The 20,045-nt window shown below is 43.0% G+C and overlaps 1 protein-coding gene across 3 annotated transcripts in view; it reads left to right on the top strand.

The window, feature by feature from the left end:
* Positions 1-18,512, top strand: part of LOC128877363 (cAMP-specific 3',5'-cyclic phosphodiesterase 4D) — a 111,721-nt gene extending 93,209 nt beyond the window's left edge. For all 3 annotated transcript variants that reach the window (XM_054124607.1, XM_054124606.1, XM_054124608.1), the window contains 5 exons: positions 170-284; positions 12,218-12,455; positions 12,790-13,176; positions 13,276-13,527; positions 13,909-18,512. In XM_054124607.1, coding sequence (XP_053980582.1) covers positions 170-284; positions 12,218-12,455; positions 12,790-13,176; positions 13,276-13,527; positions 13,909-15,702 — 2,786 coding nt within the window. In that variant the 3' untranslated portion in view covers positions 15,703-18,512. The remainder of the gene's footprint in view (positions 1-169; positions 285-12,217; positions 12,456-12,789; positions 13,177-13,275; positions 13,528-13,908) is intronic.
* The last annotated feature ends 1,533 nt before the right edge of the window (positions 18,513-20,045 follow it).

Raw genomic sequence — 20,045 nt, 5'->3', positions numbered from 1 at the left:
TAGAGGCAGCTATTGTAGCACTCTATCCACGCCAACTTCGCACAGGCGATGCAAAATAATTTTATGTATAGATTCATGTATGAAAAGATCACAGATGATATGTTTCATTACTTCAGAATAGAATGCAAATATTATTCCAGTTCGATCTTGAGACCGCTGTAACTTTCAGGTTTCTACAAACAGCTTCCAGAGCCGATCTACGCGGATTCTTGCCGCAGATTGCAGTATCGTCGGAAGAGCGACAGCATGAAGCGGAAGGTGCGGGAAAAGTTCCTCAATATCTGGTGAGTCGATGGAAATTGCTCTCTTTACGATTCACGCCGAAGCTCCCCGAGCTTTCCGCCCGATTTACGTCGTGTCTTCCCTTCGAAATCGAGGTTCGTCGCGTTATTCGATTCGTAACCGTGGGAAATTGGTAAATCGACTTTGTAAAGGCGCAGAAGACTGCAAAGTTGGCGGGAAATGGACTCGAATTCGGCTCGATCGAGCGATTCCTCTGAAGATATTTATTCCGATGTCAATTTCTTTGGCGGATTATCTTGCTAGGAGCACGACGCTATCTCCGGCTCGTGTTCGAGTATCCAGTCGCTTTCACGATTATGATTAATTTCCCTGTCTAGGAGACGATTACCGCGGTTCTCTCGATCTGCTTGCTCAATATCTTTTACTCAGGCTATCTCCGCTTGTATCGTGTCCATCTACCGCGTAGATCAATCACGTCGAGATCAAAGTGACAGATGGAAGACCAAAGAAAACCTGAAATAAACGTGTCCCTTTCGCTGAAGGAATATGTCTCGACGAGCGACGTTGCAAAATATCAAACTTTCGCGTGATTATCGTTAATTGCGGTTTCTATTATGCAAGAGATGGTTTCTTAATTTGAATTGGTGGGAATTAGGCGAGGATCGAAGATCACAGCGATGCGTTCGACGCGACTATATATGATCCACGGAGAATCTGCCATCCGAACGGACCTATGATTTATGCTGCCCAGGAATGATTAAGTAAAGCCGATAATCCGATCTATTAAGCTGTTACTTCCAGCTAGTGTCGGACCGATGGTGACTGTCAGTCAATTCCGATGTTCTTATCGGGATTAATTGGGACCAATTCAGAGTTGACAATTGATAGGAAACACGACGAGTCTTTGATTTTCTGCGTATCAGGGTTGACAGGCAATTAAAATACTGAGATTATGCTGCCTCGGTGGTTCAGAAAACAAATGAGATTAGGGCAAGTGGAATATGTCGAAAAATTATTTTTGTTTGTTAGTTTAGCGTGCGTAGCTTGTATATTTTCGAACAACCTTTGTTGTGAATGCTCCGAATTCGATCTGGTGTTTCGCGACGTTTTGGATGTCCACACGGCTCGACAAATCCGACGTAAATAATTGAACGCGACACGCTTTTAGTCCGCATATTTCAAACTCTAAAAAAGCAGATAGTTCAGTGATTTATTTTAATCAATGTAGAGACGAATTTGTTCGCGATGACGCAAATGTAATTCCTCGCTTTTGCCACTTACAATTTTTTAAGAAAAAGAAAATTGACGTTCAATTCATTTTTTATCGTGGCGATTAAATCGCATTGCGCTTTAAAGAATTTGCTTGCTTGTTTGTTCACAAAAGACCGTTTCCACGGGCACAAATGTGAACTCGTGAAATTGATTTTGTTACTCGAAGAAGGATTACCATTGTAACGACGTAACTTCAGCTACCGTCGAAACGAATTGTTTGTCAAGTTTAATCTACTTTTCGTGTTTAATGACATAAATTAAGGAGATCTACTCGTTGATTGCTCTTTGAGATTCAGTTGAATTGTCGAGTAGAGATTGAATTTCGGATAGAGCTTCCTTGGAAACGAGATTGCGTTACAAAGGTGATATTTACTTTCGGTTGGATTCTTTGTGCGATTGTCTATGTCACCTGTGTAGCTTGAGAACTCTGTTGCATCTCTTTTGAAACAAGTTTCTATCCGTTTTAAGTGGCCAGTCCATCGTGAGAATAACTTTGCTGAATTTTCTTTTAAACCTTCGAGAATTGAAATTTGAGGAAATTTTGCCATTATAATAATTATAGTGAAATGTTTCGAATCAGAAGGTTCGTGGTATAATGTAATTGTAAAAGATAAACTGAATCCTCGAAGGCCAAGGCGTAGTATTCCATATCCTCGTAGCGAATTTATCTTCCACAGTAGTACAGGTCAGTCAATGGTCAGACACCAGCGCTTCCCAACTATTTCACTGCTCGCAAGACTGACTACACAGATTAATGATTAACGTTCTCGTTCATTTAGTTTATTATACTATTTATACAATTATATTCACAGCATTAGCAACTGTTTTACAAAAATTTTCATGACAAATTATAAGAGATTAAACGTCACGAAAAAGTGAATTTTAAAACTATACAGACTATATGTATGTAAATTTTATTATCTTATGGCTGTTAAAGACTCCTAGACGCGGAAAATTATACAATAAATGTACATCGAGGCAGATGAAATATTAAACCTTGGGGTTTCTATTATTCAGCAGAGTGCAAATATGGTAAATCTGTCTCAGCTTTCGAGGGATGGTCTACGCTCCCGAGACCGAAATCCGTTAAATCTTACTGTATATTACGAAGTGATATAGTTCTTGCACATCAGAATAAATTTACTCTACGTACAGAATATTGTTAACCCTTTCAGACCTGAATTATTTTTTTACTTCAGTACATGGTCCCCGATTTTCCTTTTCACGAACGATTTAATATTTCGCGATGAAGCCAGGTCACGATTTCCAAGGCTAGAAGTTTGGGCGAGATCACTGGTCGGCATCCAACGCGTCGGATCCTTTCTCGAGATGGCGTTCGTTGTTATGAATTATTCAAACCGTTTGCGGCGTATGGAGCAGCGTCCCGTGTTTCGAAGGAAAGAATATCGCTCAACTGCCGTTTTCAACGACCCGACCGACACTTCGGTCGACGTTGTTGCGTTGTCGAGCAAAGGTGCACGTTTCAATGATGAGTCGTGAACATCATGGCTGAAATATCAGCTGACCATTTTGGAAAATATTAATCACATTTATAGTCAATGCGAGGAAGTAATAATTTCTGCATACAATATTTCTATACCATTTAGAAGATGATTATTTCTATACCATGGTAACAATGCGTCAAGAGCACCGTTGAAACGAATTTCATCAAAAAACGAAACTCTCCACAGCAAAAATTTTACTCCAGGTTTTTGATTTATTTCTGCGCGTAGAAGCACTTCCATTTCGTTGGGAAGCACCTAGCATTTTATCTACGTCGTTCGTAGACCAATTCTTTTTTTTCCGAAATTTCTCGATCGTGACAGGTGTAGATCGAATCGAAACGGGATCGTTGCGTGAAACGGGAACGGGCGAGATAAATAACTGTCAAATTTTATTCTGTCAGCGTCGACGTACGCGAAACGCGTGGGAGTATCCAGCTACGATTCGTTGGATTTACGAGATTTTCCTGGCGACGCGTTCGTCGCCAAAATGATAGAAAAATTGTCCCGGGTCCGACGATTTCGTATATAAAATTCATTTGCCCGTCTGGAGGACGTACGCGTCGCGCATTTAAAAGTACGTGGTCCAAGAAATGACTCGACCCATGCATTAGAGTTCAATGTATACAAATGCAACAAAGAAGGAACCATTTATTTTCGGTACAAATTTACAAACTGACCCCGCTTAAAAAATAGAATACCTACTTCTGTTTCTGCTAAAGTTAGCTAGTCCGGTCGAAAAGTGACCGATTCCACCGAGAAATTGACGACTGGGACGTCCAACATTGCAGAACGAGGAAGGAGGGGTGCAAGGGGAGGCTTCGTTTCCTGTTCCACTCGGCCACGTTCGGAAAGATTATAAATCAGCCATTTTTATTTGAACGACGCGACACACGCGAAGTGAGGCGACCACGAAGTTCCGTAATAAATCAACTCGTCGCTCGACGCGCGTTAATGCCCCTCGTTGATCGCCGATAAGCGCGCGGTTCATTTAAGAACTTCGCGCGTCGAAAACGGAAGGTACGGAGGGATAAGCGCGGAATTATTTATTCATTTATCTGCGAGACTTTATCGCGCTGATACCTGGCGGCAGGATGTCGCAGGCGTCGAGGAGCACTGCGCCGAGGACGCGCGCGGAATTTTGAACGGTTCGTGAAAGGTGGGAAGGGTGATGGCGATCGAAAGATGACGATGAAAAAAAAAAAAGGAGAAATATCCGAGGAGGAAGTTTCGTCCTGCGAATTTTTGTTGGATCTCTAGATGAAGATCTTGGTCGAGTATATAAGGAATATTGAAGGACAAGATAAGTGATCGAGAGTATTATTTACCTTTACTTTTCTCTGTACTACAAATTCACTTATTAATTTACCACGACGTACTATATTTTATATGCTTCATTTTAAGTTGATTATGTTCTATTTTTTTTCTCGTCTGTCTTATTATAAGTAAAAATTGCCCCTATGTCTTTTTATTCGCACTATTTGCATTCAATCCTAACAGCTTCACATTTACAGACGTCATTTTGTAAACGCCACGAAGGTAATAGCGAGCGTTAATTAATAAAGTTTCATTGGTGTAGATACAGTTTTTTTTTTTTTTTTTTTTTTTTATTTATTTGAGAAGTTTATGGCTTGTTTCGTGCGCACGACACGAGTTTAAAACTATTCGAAACTGTTGAAATAAATGTTGACATCTCGCGTAACCGTTGAACGCGCGCGTCCAGCATTCATTTAATATTTTCGCAACGTTTTTCACATTTATATGCGTCGTTAAAGTAAACGCAATAACTTGCACGCTTTCAGTCTGCACGCGGCGAAATTTAAAAAGCAGGATTCCAGTAAATTTTTCATTTGGAACTTGTAAGCGAATTTGTTCGGCACGATGCAAAGGTCGCCGATTTTCATTTCCTTGCAGCGTTCGAACGATGAAATAAAAAAATATGGAAAATGTACATTTTACGCGACAGCTAGTTTTTAATCGTTCCTCGATTGAAATATTTTATATTAAAGTGGTGGTCCGTTTTAATTCAGGGCCGAAAGGGTTAATCGAACCGCTTGTACTCGCGGTAGAGCAAAGATTGCTATCTGGGAGGAAGTGCGAGCGAGCGTAAACACTTGCTGCGTCGAAACGCTGTCAAACAGTCTGCGGTGCGCACAGTCCAGCGCTTAAATCGACTCAAACTAGTCTGTGGACGCGAAAGGCGGGTTTTACGTCAACCACCATCGCGTCGCAGCTGAATTCCAGCTGTCCTCGGGCCGTGGACACGTATTCCCCATTTTATCCCCCACGAACTTAATTTTTTGCTTACTTTGGGTGGGAAGAATACTTTAAAAACACAAAGAGTACGCTCAGACTTGTGATCGCAATATTTATTATTCATTAATCTGGATAAAATTCTTTATTTCAAGCATACACGAAGGTATATATAAATTTTATTATCCATAATTCATTTTTAAAAAATTGATTCTGAATAGCAGGATTAAATTCGCAACAATTCCCTGAATACTATTCACGCACGATCAAAATTGTTCGTAGCGGTAGAACGTACGTTCAAAGACTGTTATCTCTATCTTCATGGCAAATATTATTCTTTCTTGAACACCTTCGATTCGCTTCCGAAGAAAGAGGAGAAATATACCGAGTCGTATAAAGTAAGAGAACTGTCTGCAATAAAAACTAAAATATGACGACTTCGTAGTCACGAACCAACTGTTCTTTATTTTATGCTTCGAATTTTCATTTCAGGGTTATTTTATTTTGTATACGTTCCACCTTGTCTGTAGAAAACTAAATTGTTCCCACGGTTCGTTAAGTTGCCTACTTTCGAACGAAACGATAATTAAAGGCTGGCTTGCATAAAGGCTTACAACGAAAGACTCGTTCTTTTCTCGCGCGAAAGGGGTTTGAAGGATTATTAAATTGGAGAATAAACGTAAAGGCGGAAAGAAGTTAATTAAATCCTCTATTGTATAATTCGTTGCACGGGGAAAGCACGGCACTTAATCTTCCTTCTGCTTTTCCATGTATTCTCAAATAATTCTTTGACAGAAAGCGAGAAAATTGTGTATATATTTAAAACACCATCCTCTTCGAAGCGTCCTTTAAACATTTAAAGAAATAATTTTTCCTTCATATTTCCTTCGTGCAGTACATGTCTGATTAATGTATTTCCGTGTTAATCAATAAATCACGGGATGGGCTTATTTGTCGCCGATAAATATCAATTTGCGCTCGACGTGTTTAACGTATAGCGAAATATTCGTGTTAACAAGCAACTTCGAAGCTCACCAACTGCTCCCAGCCTACGTGTTTCAAATGCCAGATACGTTCGAGTAGTTTTTACAACTAAGAAACTTTGATGTTCCTGCTGAGACATTTAAATGTCAAGTTATAAATAAGAGGCTGCAGCTTTTGAGCATAATGTCGTAGTTGATATTCCGCCATATATCCGACGGACCGCGAGTTTAATATTGAAATGATGTTGTTAGAAATAGTTACAGATCCTTTAATGGAGTCGAATATTACCTACTTGTTTACACGAAAACCATCCAATTCACTTTTTAGTGCAGTCTATTAACAAAGTTTCAATGTCTATACAGGCACAGTTACAATTAATTGTCCAACGAAAATACAGCCAGTCCCATAGATATTCGAAATTATTTAAAAGGCTCGAAAACGTTTCATCACGCGCGAAACGAAATGATCGAGTCAATCGAACAGGAACAAATTGAAGTTTAACGTTAATGAATCGCGAAGTTTCATCTTCGTTGTGAAAGTAATCCGACGGGGGCGATTTAAATCGATACGGAAACTCGGCGCATGCAAATGAGGAAGACGTGATCGGTGGATACGGGACGTGGGGAAAAATAATTTATTCGAACAATTATCGCAGCGTGCAAGCGTGTAAATACAGTAAGAAATTTACGGCTCGCGATCATTTTATCATCGAAGCTGGCGCTATTCTCGCGAATTGATGAAAGTATAAATTGGTTTCGCGCGAAGAAAGAAGAGTTAATTTACGATCGCCGACAAAATTAATCGACTCGTTAACGGAGTTAATTGATTCGATGGCCAGTGAATTGGTTATCCCGTTTCGATCAATTTTTTCATCGTCTGCGTTTCCTGGTCCTTTGACCAACGTTGTATAACAAATTATTATTGATCGATGACCCATTCGAAATCCCTACATTAATATATTCCGCCTACAATTTCGTTCAAACGTGACGCAGGCTCGCATTTCGCGATTTAAATTTAATTTCCTTTAATTCGTCGCGCGGTTCGCTGAGAGCAAAACTTTCGAATTCGTCGAAAAACAAAACGATCGAGGTCCCCGCAGTTTCCAGTTCTCTGTACGCGGTCAAAGACGTCAGAATCACGTTGCGTTCTAAATTTCAAAGCGCCTCAAGTGCACGCACGTCATCGCGCTTTAACGTGAACCAGAAGCGTGGTAACCGGAGGGAAACAGAATTTTGCAATCTTCGCGTTTCAAACAGACCCAACTGGCGCACGTCGCGGATGCGAAATATCATTTTCATCCCGAGTTCCCAATTCCGAAAGGCTTCTATTCGTAAGCTGATTAAAGAAAAGCGGCGAGAATTCTGGACCAGCAATTCTTGGAACGAGTTTGTTATCCGTAACATGTTGTAAAAATAGTAGCAAAAATATTACAGTGCACTTTATTCCCGTCTCCACTTCGTACCTTAACCCTTTGACGAGTAAGCATTTTTAGGAAATACATACGGTTTATGCGCGACCGATTAGAGCGTTATTTATACGAATGCACGTCGTTATCACGACTGTGCTTTCACGCGTAATTTTACCTTTGACATCGGAACGTTTCGTAATTGGCTTCCGCGCGATGAATTTTTACGTAGCTCCATTAAAACGCATCGTCATTCGCTTGCACTCTTTACGCATTCACGTTGCGAAGATCTCGCAGTTCCGGCACGAGGGGAACACGTTCGAAATCATTTCGTGGGCGATTAAGCCGGTTGCCCGTGGGATTTTCGCAAATTGAATTTCAAGGAGGATCATCGTACGATTCCAACCGCCCTGGGGGGTTCACTTTTTACGCTGGGAAATAACGAAATTCGGCGACGATGCATTCTATTTTAAATCGTTCATAGAACGCTCACGACTGATCTTTTATTAAATGATTACTTGGGCCACGATAGGATGAAAATCGTGAATGACTCGATTTAGTTTTGGGATTATTAGGTGCTGAAGATTTGAAGAATTGGAGGATTCATCCTCATTTCATTTAATAATGTTTGCAAGGTGTTTCACTGCTGACAGACAATCTTACTATTATAAATGATCCTACGAGCCATAATTAAACCAGAAACGCGAATGAAACCAAACATTGGAATAGGAATACGAAAGTTGAATATAAAGTTTCGTTGAAATCCATTCAATCGTTTATACGGATTTCTGTCGATAAACACGCGCATACATGCTTGCGCACATTCCAAAAATATATTCGTTTTATTGGCGAAAACGTGACCAGAGAATCTAGAAATTCGGGTTTCTTTTTTTAACCAAGTTTTCTATACTTTCATTTCATTTTTTATCCTTACATTTAACATCAGCCTTCTTCAGCTTCTTCATTATCATTTTTACTGACCTTTTTATCTTTCTCTCAATTTATTAAGTAATACTTCAAATTCGTTCGTTTTTTCCTCTCTTCGCAGAGATTTCACTCGTTTTTTTTTTTGTTTTTTTAAGAATACACTGCCGCGAGCGAATAATCAAACTGCGAAACAAACGTTTGGAATCTTTCCACGAGAGTGTTCGCTCCCAAGCCAGCGAGATACCGATGATCGTTTCTAAAGGCCTCCCTTTCGTGGAAAAACGCGCGCGAAAACAAACGCGGATCGATTTTCGTGTCGAAACAAGGCGAATAAACTGGAGCAAACGTGCCGTGTGTACGAAGCAAAAACGTGCAATTACATCGATCGGATGTAATGCAAATGTCGCGCGTCGACGTTCGTGGAAACCGTATCAAAAATATTCATGGGTTACATGGAATCCTATTCTTTGAAATTGAAAAGAAAATTAAATACTAACCAGCACGTCGACCACCTTGGAAACAATATCAAGAATATAGCGGGGCATTATTTTCGACTCTCGATTTTTCAGTTTTCCCTCGAGGTAATGGAAATGTTTCACCGTTTATAATTCGAAATCGAATTTCCACGGTTGAAATTCGCAACCGATTGCGCGGGACTCGCCAGCGAACGGAACAATAAAAACGCATAAACTACATTCTCGTTCAATTATTCCGAATCATATTAAACCGCCTATTTGTCGGAGATAAATAAAACAGAAAACCGTGTATTGTACAGCGAATTTGCATTCTCCGCCACGGATAAACAATTATTCGAGTGGAAGAGGCGTGGCCGCAAACCTCCTGCTGATATGGTATATTTTCAAAGCATTTTTCATCGCGATTCATATGTTATTCGTATGCTAAGTTCCTCCCTTTGAAGGGGGCGCATTCGCGTCATTTATTTCGTACGAAACCCCAGCACGCGTGGGGACAAAGGAAACGCGCGAATTAAGTTCACGTACAAACAATTAAAATAAAACGTCGAAAGGTTCTCGTTATTTAGACGTGTAGATATAATACAATATCTTATTTATTTTCCTTTCGACACGTTAACGTATTCCTTCTATTTTTCCATTTCAAAGGAACGGTGTTGCAATCAATCACACGTTTAATTCAATATTTATGAGACCGAGCATTGCAAGGAAACTGACTTCGATGTAATTTAAATTTATAGAAGAATAATGTTAAGAGGAATCGTCGAGGATTGGAATAACGATACTTTAATCAGCGAAACAGGGAACTAATCCTTGAAACGAGCTCTCCCTGACGCTCGTATTTATTGTTCCGCATAATCGCCATCGTTCACCGCACGCTTCTTTAATGACGGACTAGAATCTTGGCATCGTCGCTAAAGAACTCCATTCTTTGTCTTCTCAACGAGCTCCTGGGTATCTCGTCCACCTCCTTGGATTGAAACAACAAATAAGAAGAGCTCGCCGTACCCAGGACCGAAACTTTGTCGCAACATGACAATGCTAGGGGCTTGGAAACCAACAGAGACAACTGTGAAGTTGGAACCTATCCACTGTGCATATAGACTTCCTAAACTTGTATGCGTCAACCACTTCCAAAACTTGCGGGAGCACATATTGACTCGAAGGGAGAGGCACAGGAATTGTAGACGTTCGAGTGATTTTGTTATTTAAATGTATCCAAAACAGTGAATACATACTTAGAGTAAGCTGATATTTTGGAACAGAGGTGAACACATTTGGAATTAATAGTAATATTGATCGGAGATAGATAATCGAAGGAATAGACGAGTGAAGGAGCTTTGTATAATTAAATTTCAGAGCGATTCGTAATGTGCTTCATCTCTAAAAATATCTCTGAAATTATTGGTAAATATTCATAATTAAATCTCTTAATGACAGGCTTGTTCTAAGCTTCTTCGATGAAATAGAGACTAAAAGGTCTGTGGACATAGTATCGGGGAGTGAGACTCGGCAAAAATCGAATGCAGTTTGTTTACAAGCCTCTTCGTCAGCCTTCGTCGACTTCTGGGAATGACGATCATGGACAGTAGCAGCCTCCGTTGCTTTAACCACGAAATGCTATTAAGCTACCGTTATCTCTGTAATAACCTGCCGTAGCCAGGTTATAATGGTGAGCTTCACAAGGCAAACATTATCGTGTGACACGATTCGATGCGGATGCTAAATGCGGATTGCCAATTAGTGGTCTTCATTATCACGTGCTTCGGCCTGATCTCCTTGATCCTGCCTTGATCTTAACGCAGCCGGTCGATGCAATCTCGATGTGACTCTCGGCGAGTATTCTTTAACCCTTTACACTTAAACAATTTTTGTTGATACGAGTAACTGTTAACTTCAAGGCAATTTCGTGTCATCGCTCGACAAAATTTAGAGCCTTCCTTTCCTTCGCTATACAAATGTATTTTTTATTTATCAAAAATCTAATTTATAGTTAAACCATATCGTATCATCAAGGTATTCTAATTTCCTATCGAAACGGTTATTATTCTTCCTAGTTGAAATAAAAATTACTTCCATAATTAGCATCTCAGATAACGCATTCCACGTTCTGCGCCACAGGCATGCTTAGTACATTAATCGTTTATTCAGAAGCGACCACATATGTTATCCGCCACATTGCTCTGGTGAATCGATGCTAATGCTTGCTAATGTAATTCCAATCTGTCGTAGGTTGGCTTCCACATTGATTTAGTTCAATAAGCGGATAACCCATTATTCCACAAAGTACTGAATGCTGATCACATCCGTATCTCGATGAAACGACATGTTAATCCAATTAATTTCATCGCGACAGGAGTGTAAAGCATTGATTTCCCATTCAAAGGGACTCGACTTCGAACGCAGGTTAATTTACTTTCTCGAATGGAATCGTATTTCCCTCCTTTGGTCAAACGTGAAAGTAATTAAAGCAGAATTCGTCGCATCAAACGAAGTCGCCAGACGCGAATGTTCATAATTAAATTGTGAATATAAATTCACGACTAAAATCTCTGACGATAAAATCTACAAATATTGTTCAAACGTATCCTTCTTGATTTCCTGTCCAAAGGGTAGTACCTATACATTTGTCACTATAAACATGCATCTTCGTTAACGCTGCGATAGTTCCTCGAGATTATGCATCGTTGTTTCATACGATCGGTATGGATTTATACGGTCACGTTTGGATTACAATAAATATGAATACCGTGCGTTACGAAAATCCTTTTGCGTTGCCCCTGCATATTTATGAGTTTACGAGTCATCGATACCAGATCACAGATATTCAAATCGTGTTTTCGTTACGAAACTTTGGGAATCTCGTATAGTATAGTTAGCGGCGTGTCTGGCCTGTAACATGTTAATGCTTGCGAAAGGAAACGAGAATTTTCGTGCAATAGACTCTGAGACTCTGAGACTCGAAAACTTTGAGACTCTGATTCTGAAATTGTATTGTCGTAAACTTCACTATACCGACAATTCTAAAAATCCACCGCAGTAAACGTAGCAAAGGACGTTCGGAGTCCACTCGAAGTTTGAAAAGCAATTCCCCAGGAATGAAGCCCCTTGATTATGGTTCTACAGTTAAAATATTAGCGTTTATGCTTCTGTTGCAGCGACGTGTCAGTGTCATCGAGCGTTCGAGAGTGGCTGCGTTCGCCAGCCTTTGACGCGCGACAGTGGGAAGACGAAGAGCTGCTGCTGATGCTGCAAGCGATGTTCGTCGAGCTCGACCTACCTCAAAAGTTTAACATTCCTTTACCAATCCTGAGGAACTTCCTCTACGAAGTTTACAACAACTATAACGAAGTGCCATTTCATAACTTCAGGCACTGCTTCTGCGTGGCGCAAATGGCAAGTATCTACACATACACACACTACTATCAACTCGCGGAATGACTCCATTCTAACGAAGGAGTTTTATGTACCCTCTCTGAAAACAACGTAAAGTCGTCTGAAATTATATTTCTTGGTGGTCAATTAAATATGAGGGTGCTGCTTTCTTCGAAGGGGAATAAAGATTTTAGGGTATACTACAACTTCATGGTTATTGGTAATATTCTTTAAATTAACCAACTTTGTTAACTTTGGAATGCAAACGAAAATATTCCGTATATAAATGGAAAGAATAACGGGAGCGAAGGATACAAAATACCGAGGTACGTTTTAATAAATCTTCTGGCTTCAGATGTACGCGATAGCCTGGGCAGTAGATCTTCCGTCGCGGATCGGCGACCTCGAGGTTTTTATACTGATCGTCTCCTGCATCTGCCACGATCTGGATCATCCGGGTTACAACAACATTTATCAAATAAACGCGCGCACCGAGCTGGCTCTGCGGTACAACGATATCTCTCCACTGGAGAACCATCATTGCTCCGTGGCCTTTCGCGTCCTGGAGGCGCCTGAATGCAACATACTCGCGTCCTTGGACAACGCGACCTATCGGGTAGTGCGCGAGGGGATCATCAGATGCATCCTCGCGACGGACATGGCCAGGCACAACGAGATCCTTGGGCAATTCACCGACATCATCCCGGAGTTCGATTATTCCAACAAAGCCCACATCAATTCGGTAAGTCTACGAAACGAAAGCACGATATTTAACAAATTCGTAAACAACAAAGTTATATATATATATATATCCAAACGCAATTGAAATTTTAAATTGCAGTTGTCGATGATACTCATCAAAGTGGCGGACATCAGCAACGAGGCCCGACCAATGGAAGTCGCAGAACCGTGGCTGGACAGGTTGCTCCAGGAATTCTTCAAGCAGAGCGACACGGAGAAGCTCGAGGGACTTCCGGTAACTCCGTTCATGGACCGCGATAAAGTGACCAAACCGTCGTCTCAGGTCAGCTTCATCGGTCTGGTTCTACTTCCTCTTTTCGAAGCCCTCGGGGAACTGCTTCCAGAGCTGCAAGTACGTCTGCTGTCGTTTTCATTATTAATAAAGTACATTCATCGCTCCTGCGCCAACATCTCCTGTGAGACTCGCGAGGCTTTCGAAGCTGATCAATACTGAAGTAGAGACGGGTTTAGAGGTTCGACGTTCTGCGATCAGCCCCATTAGAAGCTTGAAAATACACCGTTGAACTATGATCGCTCAAGTAGAGACTATTTAGAACACTTCATCCTTAAAGTTTGAAATTGTTGAGATGAATTATTGAAAGACTCTGGTTGTTGATTCCGAGGTTACATGAGATGTTCGCTGCACAAATCGGTTAATTCCACCAGTCGCATAAAAATTGTAACATTGTAACTCGCACCAATCTAACGATATCCGAAACACCCACTGTTCCAGAGTCTCATAGTCCAGCCAGTGAGGGAAGCGTTGGAGTACTACCGTAGACTGAACGAGGCGGCGAAGGACGAGCGCCACCACAGAAAAAGCGTGGCCGACCTGGGCGAATCGACGCCGATGGCGACGACTCCCGGTGGCACGAGTTCGTCAGCGGTGGTAAAGTCCACCTCGTCGCACAGCATGCGTTCCAAACGTTCAGCCGGCACGATCCACTCGAGATCACGATCCACCGACGAGGACATCACGGAGAACCTGACGGCGGAGGACGCGGAGAACCTCGAGAGCTCCGATCCGGAGACAGCCACCGAGGTGGAGGTCAGCGAGAAGGCGTTGAAGTTCAAGATCTCCACGGAAGGGTCCATAGCCGGGCCGCCATCAGGTAGGAAAAGCTACCCTGGTAGCCGGAAGGGTAGTCGAGAGAAATCGTCACTGGATTATCATAATCACGACCTGGCCAGGGCTGTCAGAGAGCACGAAAGAAGACGCAGTAAAGGAGAGAATCTCGGCAGCAACTTGAGCTCGCCGGTCAGCGCGAGGTCGGCGGAGGGAACGAGGATCCTGGAGGAGCTGGAGAAGGACGAGATGATTCTGTTGGACAAGAAATTTGGGGAGGGGAGACTGGTCGAGGGGAACGGTAACGTGGTGGTCGAGACGCAGCAGAGGAATAACCTGAAGAGGACGGGTAGCTTAGCGGAGAACGAGCAGGAGGCCAGGTCTAGTCGCAAAGAGGTTCACAGGGAGTCGATCGGTCTGCGATGCTGCTGCGACGACAAACCGGGATCCAACAATCACAAGTCCCTCTTCTCGCGATGGAGGAACTTCACGGATCGCCTGAACATCAGCTTCGAATCAAGAGACTCCCCGTCGCCGAAACCCACCAAGCACCTCATCAAGACGCTGAACAAGAGCAACTCGGTGATCACCGCTCCCATCGCGACCACTTCTTCCAGGCACAACAACTCCTTACCGATCTGCAAGCGATGCAACCTCGCGAAACCCTCGGCCAACGAGAGCAAAGCCATCGCGACGGTGGTCGAGCTGTCCTCGGTGGACAAGCGAGCCACGACCCTGCCCAAAGTCAGGAAATCGGCCGACTGCAAGAACAAAAGCTGGCGAACCGTCTTCGCCAAAGAGAAGAGATCGTCCACCTCCCTGGAGACACTCCCAGGCGCGATGTCGGAGGCCTCGTTGACGAAGCACCGACGGAACTTCTCGAACCCGGAGGGTAAATCCCAGAGCTTGAAGGAGGTGAAGGAACCGAACCCGGACATCGAGTTCGGGGAGATCAACGTGCGCGCGAAGAAGCAAAAGCAGCCGGCGATCGTCGTGAAGACCGAACACGCGTCCGGCGAGGACGTGCAAGGCGACATAGGCAAAATCGAGATCAGGCGAAGCTCGGCGAGCATGGAGGATATCTCGAAGATGACCAAGCAGACCGAGTGCGCGATGCTCGGGTCGTTTGAGCCAAAGAAAGCCGAGGAACGGCCGCACGCGGGCAGTCTTGACTCGATGTTGTGCAAGGACACGACGAAAGTCAGGAAGAAGCCGACGTTCTCGTCGCCGTCGACCGCCAAGAAGTCGTCGCCCGGTTTGCTATCGCGTTTCAAGTCGGGCATGAGCGTCGACAGTGCCAGGAGCAACAGCAACAGCGACTCGTTGCACGATCAAAGCTCCCAGTCGCCCGGCGGTTGGATCTCCTCCTTGACGGCGAGCTTTCGGCCGAGGAGACAGGTCGCGGAGGCGCCTCTTTCGCCGCATCCGCACCGCTCCCCGAGTCGGGAGGAGATCAAGTGATACGGCCTGGTGGTCGAGGACAATTCCGAGAAACAGTTGTCGGGCCTGCACAGGTGGCTGGCTGAGAATTTCTTTTGTTGCAGCGGTTGAACGCGGAACGTGTTTAGCAGAACTATGATCGGCGGAGGCGGACACACGCGTAGCCAAAGATCGTTTACGATGGGCAACAAGATGGGAGGGAAGTCGAGAGGTAGTTGAGAGACACAGATGTCGAGGGAAACCGAGAGCGACGAGCGTTTTTCGGCTGCGTTTAAACGGTCTCCGTTCGTTTGGAAACGTTGTTCGGTCTCTCGCGTCGAATAGACTAGAATAGAGGGGTTTCGAGAGGAATTCGAGGCTTATCGGGGTTTCGAGACGATTTGCTTTTCCCAGCGACGATCTATACCGAGTTTCGATGAGGAAACGGGGGATGAGACGCCACTTGTCGGTCGATTTCTTCTCGCGCGAGCCTCGACGGAATCCGCCGGTTGTCGGGAACCTTTGGATCCCTTCTCTTACTCGTCCGCCCCGACGACGGCCTGTAAAAATAATGATAAAACGCGACGGTCGAAGAGAAGGGCCGTAAATGGGGTGGGGTAGGGGGGCAAAGTCAAACGTTGTAACGAGGATTAAAACGCGATTCAAATTGTCGTAGAACGTGCGTGTAGTATGTCGATTAGCTGTTTCCAAATGTAGCCAGAGAATGTGTGAGTGTAATTAACGTTCGTATCGAAGCCAAACTGTCGAACAGGTGGCAAATACCAAATATATGTATATTGCTCCTAATTATCGATCTCCGTTCTGATAGTATAGCGGTTGAGGGAGACAAGGGGGTAGAGGAAGGGTGGAGAGAAGAGACGGAGCTTTGAACATTGATAATACGCGGCGAAAACGAATTCAAACTTCGTTGGGATAGACGCGAAGAAAACAATGGGGAATGAAGGGGTTGGGGGATGTATGGGATAGAGTAAGGATGCACTTGACTTGAAGGATGGCGAAAAAAGAATGCGCGGTATATAGACTATTTTATTTATTGTCCAATTAAAAGAATAGCCTAATGAGTAATCATTAATGTTGTTCGTTATTATACATATATACATATATATATACATAAAGAAAAGAACTATATATATATATAAATATATGCAAGACGCAATGTATACAAAGACGTGAAAAATATGCAATCCCCATCGAGACAAAAGCGTACATATATAAATAAAATGAATATATATAAGGATGGACGTCGCATAAAGATGGAGAATCTATGTAATAAAGGATAAGCGCGAGCGCGTAGGTAGACAATGGAAAGATAAAATGGAATCAAAAATGCAAAACGAAATACAGAAGAAAAAGGGGGGGAGAAAGAAATGAAATTAACGTCGCGAGGAACGAGAACGCACGCAGAACATTGATTGGTTCGTTGGAAATTTAGTCGAATGTTAAAATGTTTGCTACGATCACTGATAATAATTATACTTGCGAACCGATGAGATAAAAGACGATCGCGAATCTCAACCCTTTCGGACTTGGAATCTAGCTAGTAGTTGGGTTTCGTTAATTAAAAACTGCTTTTCTAAATTAATACAGGAAAAATTGTCGATGATTAATCATAAATTTTTCATCGATCGACAGATATCTGTCCTCGCGGAGCGTTTTTGAAATGCGTCTGAAAAACGATGAACAGGAGAGAAAGTAAGCGTATAGAGCCTAACGTAGCCTCCGACTTAAGGAGAATAATATTACCCTCGTAATCGGTTCGTCCGCGACGCATCACACATACACACACACAAATACACGTGTTTCTCAGCCTCGACACAAATTAGTTCTCTAACGGCGTCTCGCTTTTTTCATTTTTAGATGTTTATATTTTTATACTCCACCAGTGTGTCTGTACGGCGATTAAAAACCGCATGTATTGTTGAACTCTAGTCTTACGTTATTGTCTTCAGTACCCAAAACTCGTTTTGGGCATTCTTCGTTTTCTACGGCGATCGTAGAGCGGAAAGATGAACCCTGCATCCGCATCGCGCGAGCGACCCTCTGCATTCTGCGTAATGCTTGTTCGATTTTTCGAAGAGATTCGTTTGAATCGTCACGGAAAACCTTGTCGAAACTTGAATCTCAATTCAGGAATTTTACAAACTTCTATAGCAGCATATTTTACGGCTAATAATAACAGGAAAATGTTATATGATTCGGTCAAAAATTATTAGACAGGTTTATTAACAATTTTCGAATTAACTTCTCAAAATATTTACGAGTATCTCGATACTTCGATTACTTCCCAATAACGTCGCAGAAAATGGATGACCGAGTACCATATTATTCCATACACTTATCTCTAATGTAATTCACCCAGAATTTTATTTATGAATGCTTCCGTCGAATCGACGAATCTCTTCAGTCGGCGTTCAGGATTTGCGCGAATATTTTCACTCCAGCCCTTTCCACGTCGGACATGAGATCTCACCGCGCGAATCTTTCCACCCCATTGTGGAAGCTCGTTGAAATCTTGAACCTTAAAGAGGATCGAAGAAAAGGATCGACGAATGTAAGAGACGCAACGGTGTCTTCGAGCGAGCGAGCTACGTCGAACCATAATAACGTTGTATACACGCTATAATATAAATTATTAAACTTCCAGTGGTACGAGGGAAAAAGTATTTGATCTAGCCAACGACGAAATCGTTTCGAACACCTTCTCCCATCAGCCCGCGAACGAAACGACCATAAGTCGCGGCCTGGTCGAATGTTCGAATGATCGACGTTCAAGCGCTGCGATTCGGAGTCAAATGCTTTTTTCGTTCTACCACTCACTGTCTGTGCCTGACCTTTGTCAATATTTATTTGTCTCTTCCTAGACAGTAAATCGATTATCCGTCGGTCGATATCGAGCGGCTACGAGGCGATTATTTTCTAATCTATTCGGACCACTTGTGCCGACAATCGAACTATCCAATCACCTGTGTTACTTTCGAGCAGCGTTGGACAAAACTGTAACACGTCATCACGGTCACCGGAAGCAATCGGTGATCACGATCAATGATCAATGTACAATCAGACACGATGATCGAAAATTACTGATCCGTGATTGCAGATTCAATATGTAGTTTTCAATCTGACAGTTGCGAGTAATAATTACGATGGTAGAGTCCCAGAGTAATCACTGCCCAGCACTGCTTTCGAGCAGGGCCGAATTAAAGCGTGGTGTTCAAGGGCTACAGCTTCATTCGTTACAAATAGATCAATTATGAAGATCGAGAAACGATATTCTTAACCCTCTTAGGTCCAGAGGAGTTTCCTATTTATCAAAAGCTACCTATTACCTAGCTTCACTCATTGAAGTAACTTTAATTTCTTCGGTGTCTTTTTCCTTTGGAAATAGTACGAACTGTAGCCCAGGAGTCCCACGAGATCTCAATTGGGCCCTGCTTGCGAGCGATGTGGCGTCGGTCGATCGCCAAAAGAAAATTTGGGGCCTGGGTTTCCAGAGGGAAGCCAGGGTTCGAGGGAACCGAGAAGAAGAGAAGAGGAAACGGGAACTCGACGGTCCAACGATGTCGTAGGTGCGGCATCGCGTTTCTACTCCGTCAATTGATCGTTTATCCGCGCCGAGGTAGTCCTCGTGTCCCAATTATTCTCGTCAATTACGAAACGAAGCGTAATCGATCCCGCGTATTCCCCCGCGTGCGATAGAGGACGATCTCGACGATCGAGAACGCACGACAGCCGCGTGTAATCCTGGAACGCCGCGGGAACCTCGAGTTCAATACACCCTTCGTCGCAATGCGATGCTAATTAGCGTGTAAGGAGACGATCGTCGAACGCGAAACGGAAACGTTCGACGATGTTGAATCGAGAGGCGCTGGAGACCTTACCTTCCGTCTCGTTGATCTTCATCGTGCGGAGTATGTTCAGGTTTATAGAGATGTTGCGAAGTACTGCAGGGAATAGAGAATAGCTGAAGAGATTTAGAAGGATCAGACATTTATTGTGTACGCTCTTTATGGTAATTGTCCTTTGGGAGCTTCAGCTATGGTACGGAGTAGTGCAGACTTAAAATGCGGAATCTGCTTGAGTTAAGATGAGGTTGTCGAGGGAGGAAAAGTACTAGTACGTAACTCGATAATAGTTATTCCTTTCTTCGTGATACCTTGGAGAAAACAAATTTCAAGAGGCACAAGTGAGAGAATTAATAACGAGACAACAAAAGCAAACAGAAAAGGTTACGAGAAGAATTCTTCGCACGTAGAAGCGTTGCATAATAAATGATCCTATATTTCTCTGGAATTTGGTTTGCTCGAGGTTATCGACGTTCCCATATTTATGGCCTATAGTGTGCATCGAGTGTGTTTGGCGAACAG

Source organism: Hylaeus volcanicus, chromosome 5, assembly GCF_026283585.1.
Source record: "Hylaeus volcanicus isolate JK05 chromosome 5, UHH_iyHylVolc1.0_haploid, whole genome shotgun sequence".
In the NCBI taxonomy this organism is placed as follows: Eukaryota; Metazoa; Arthropoda; class Insecta; order Hymenoptera; family Colletidae; genus Hylaeus; species Hylaeus volcanicus.
The sequence above is the reverse complement of the archived record's forward strand: the minus strand, read 5'-3'. Positions and strand labels throughout refer to the sequence as shown.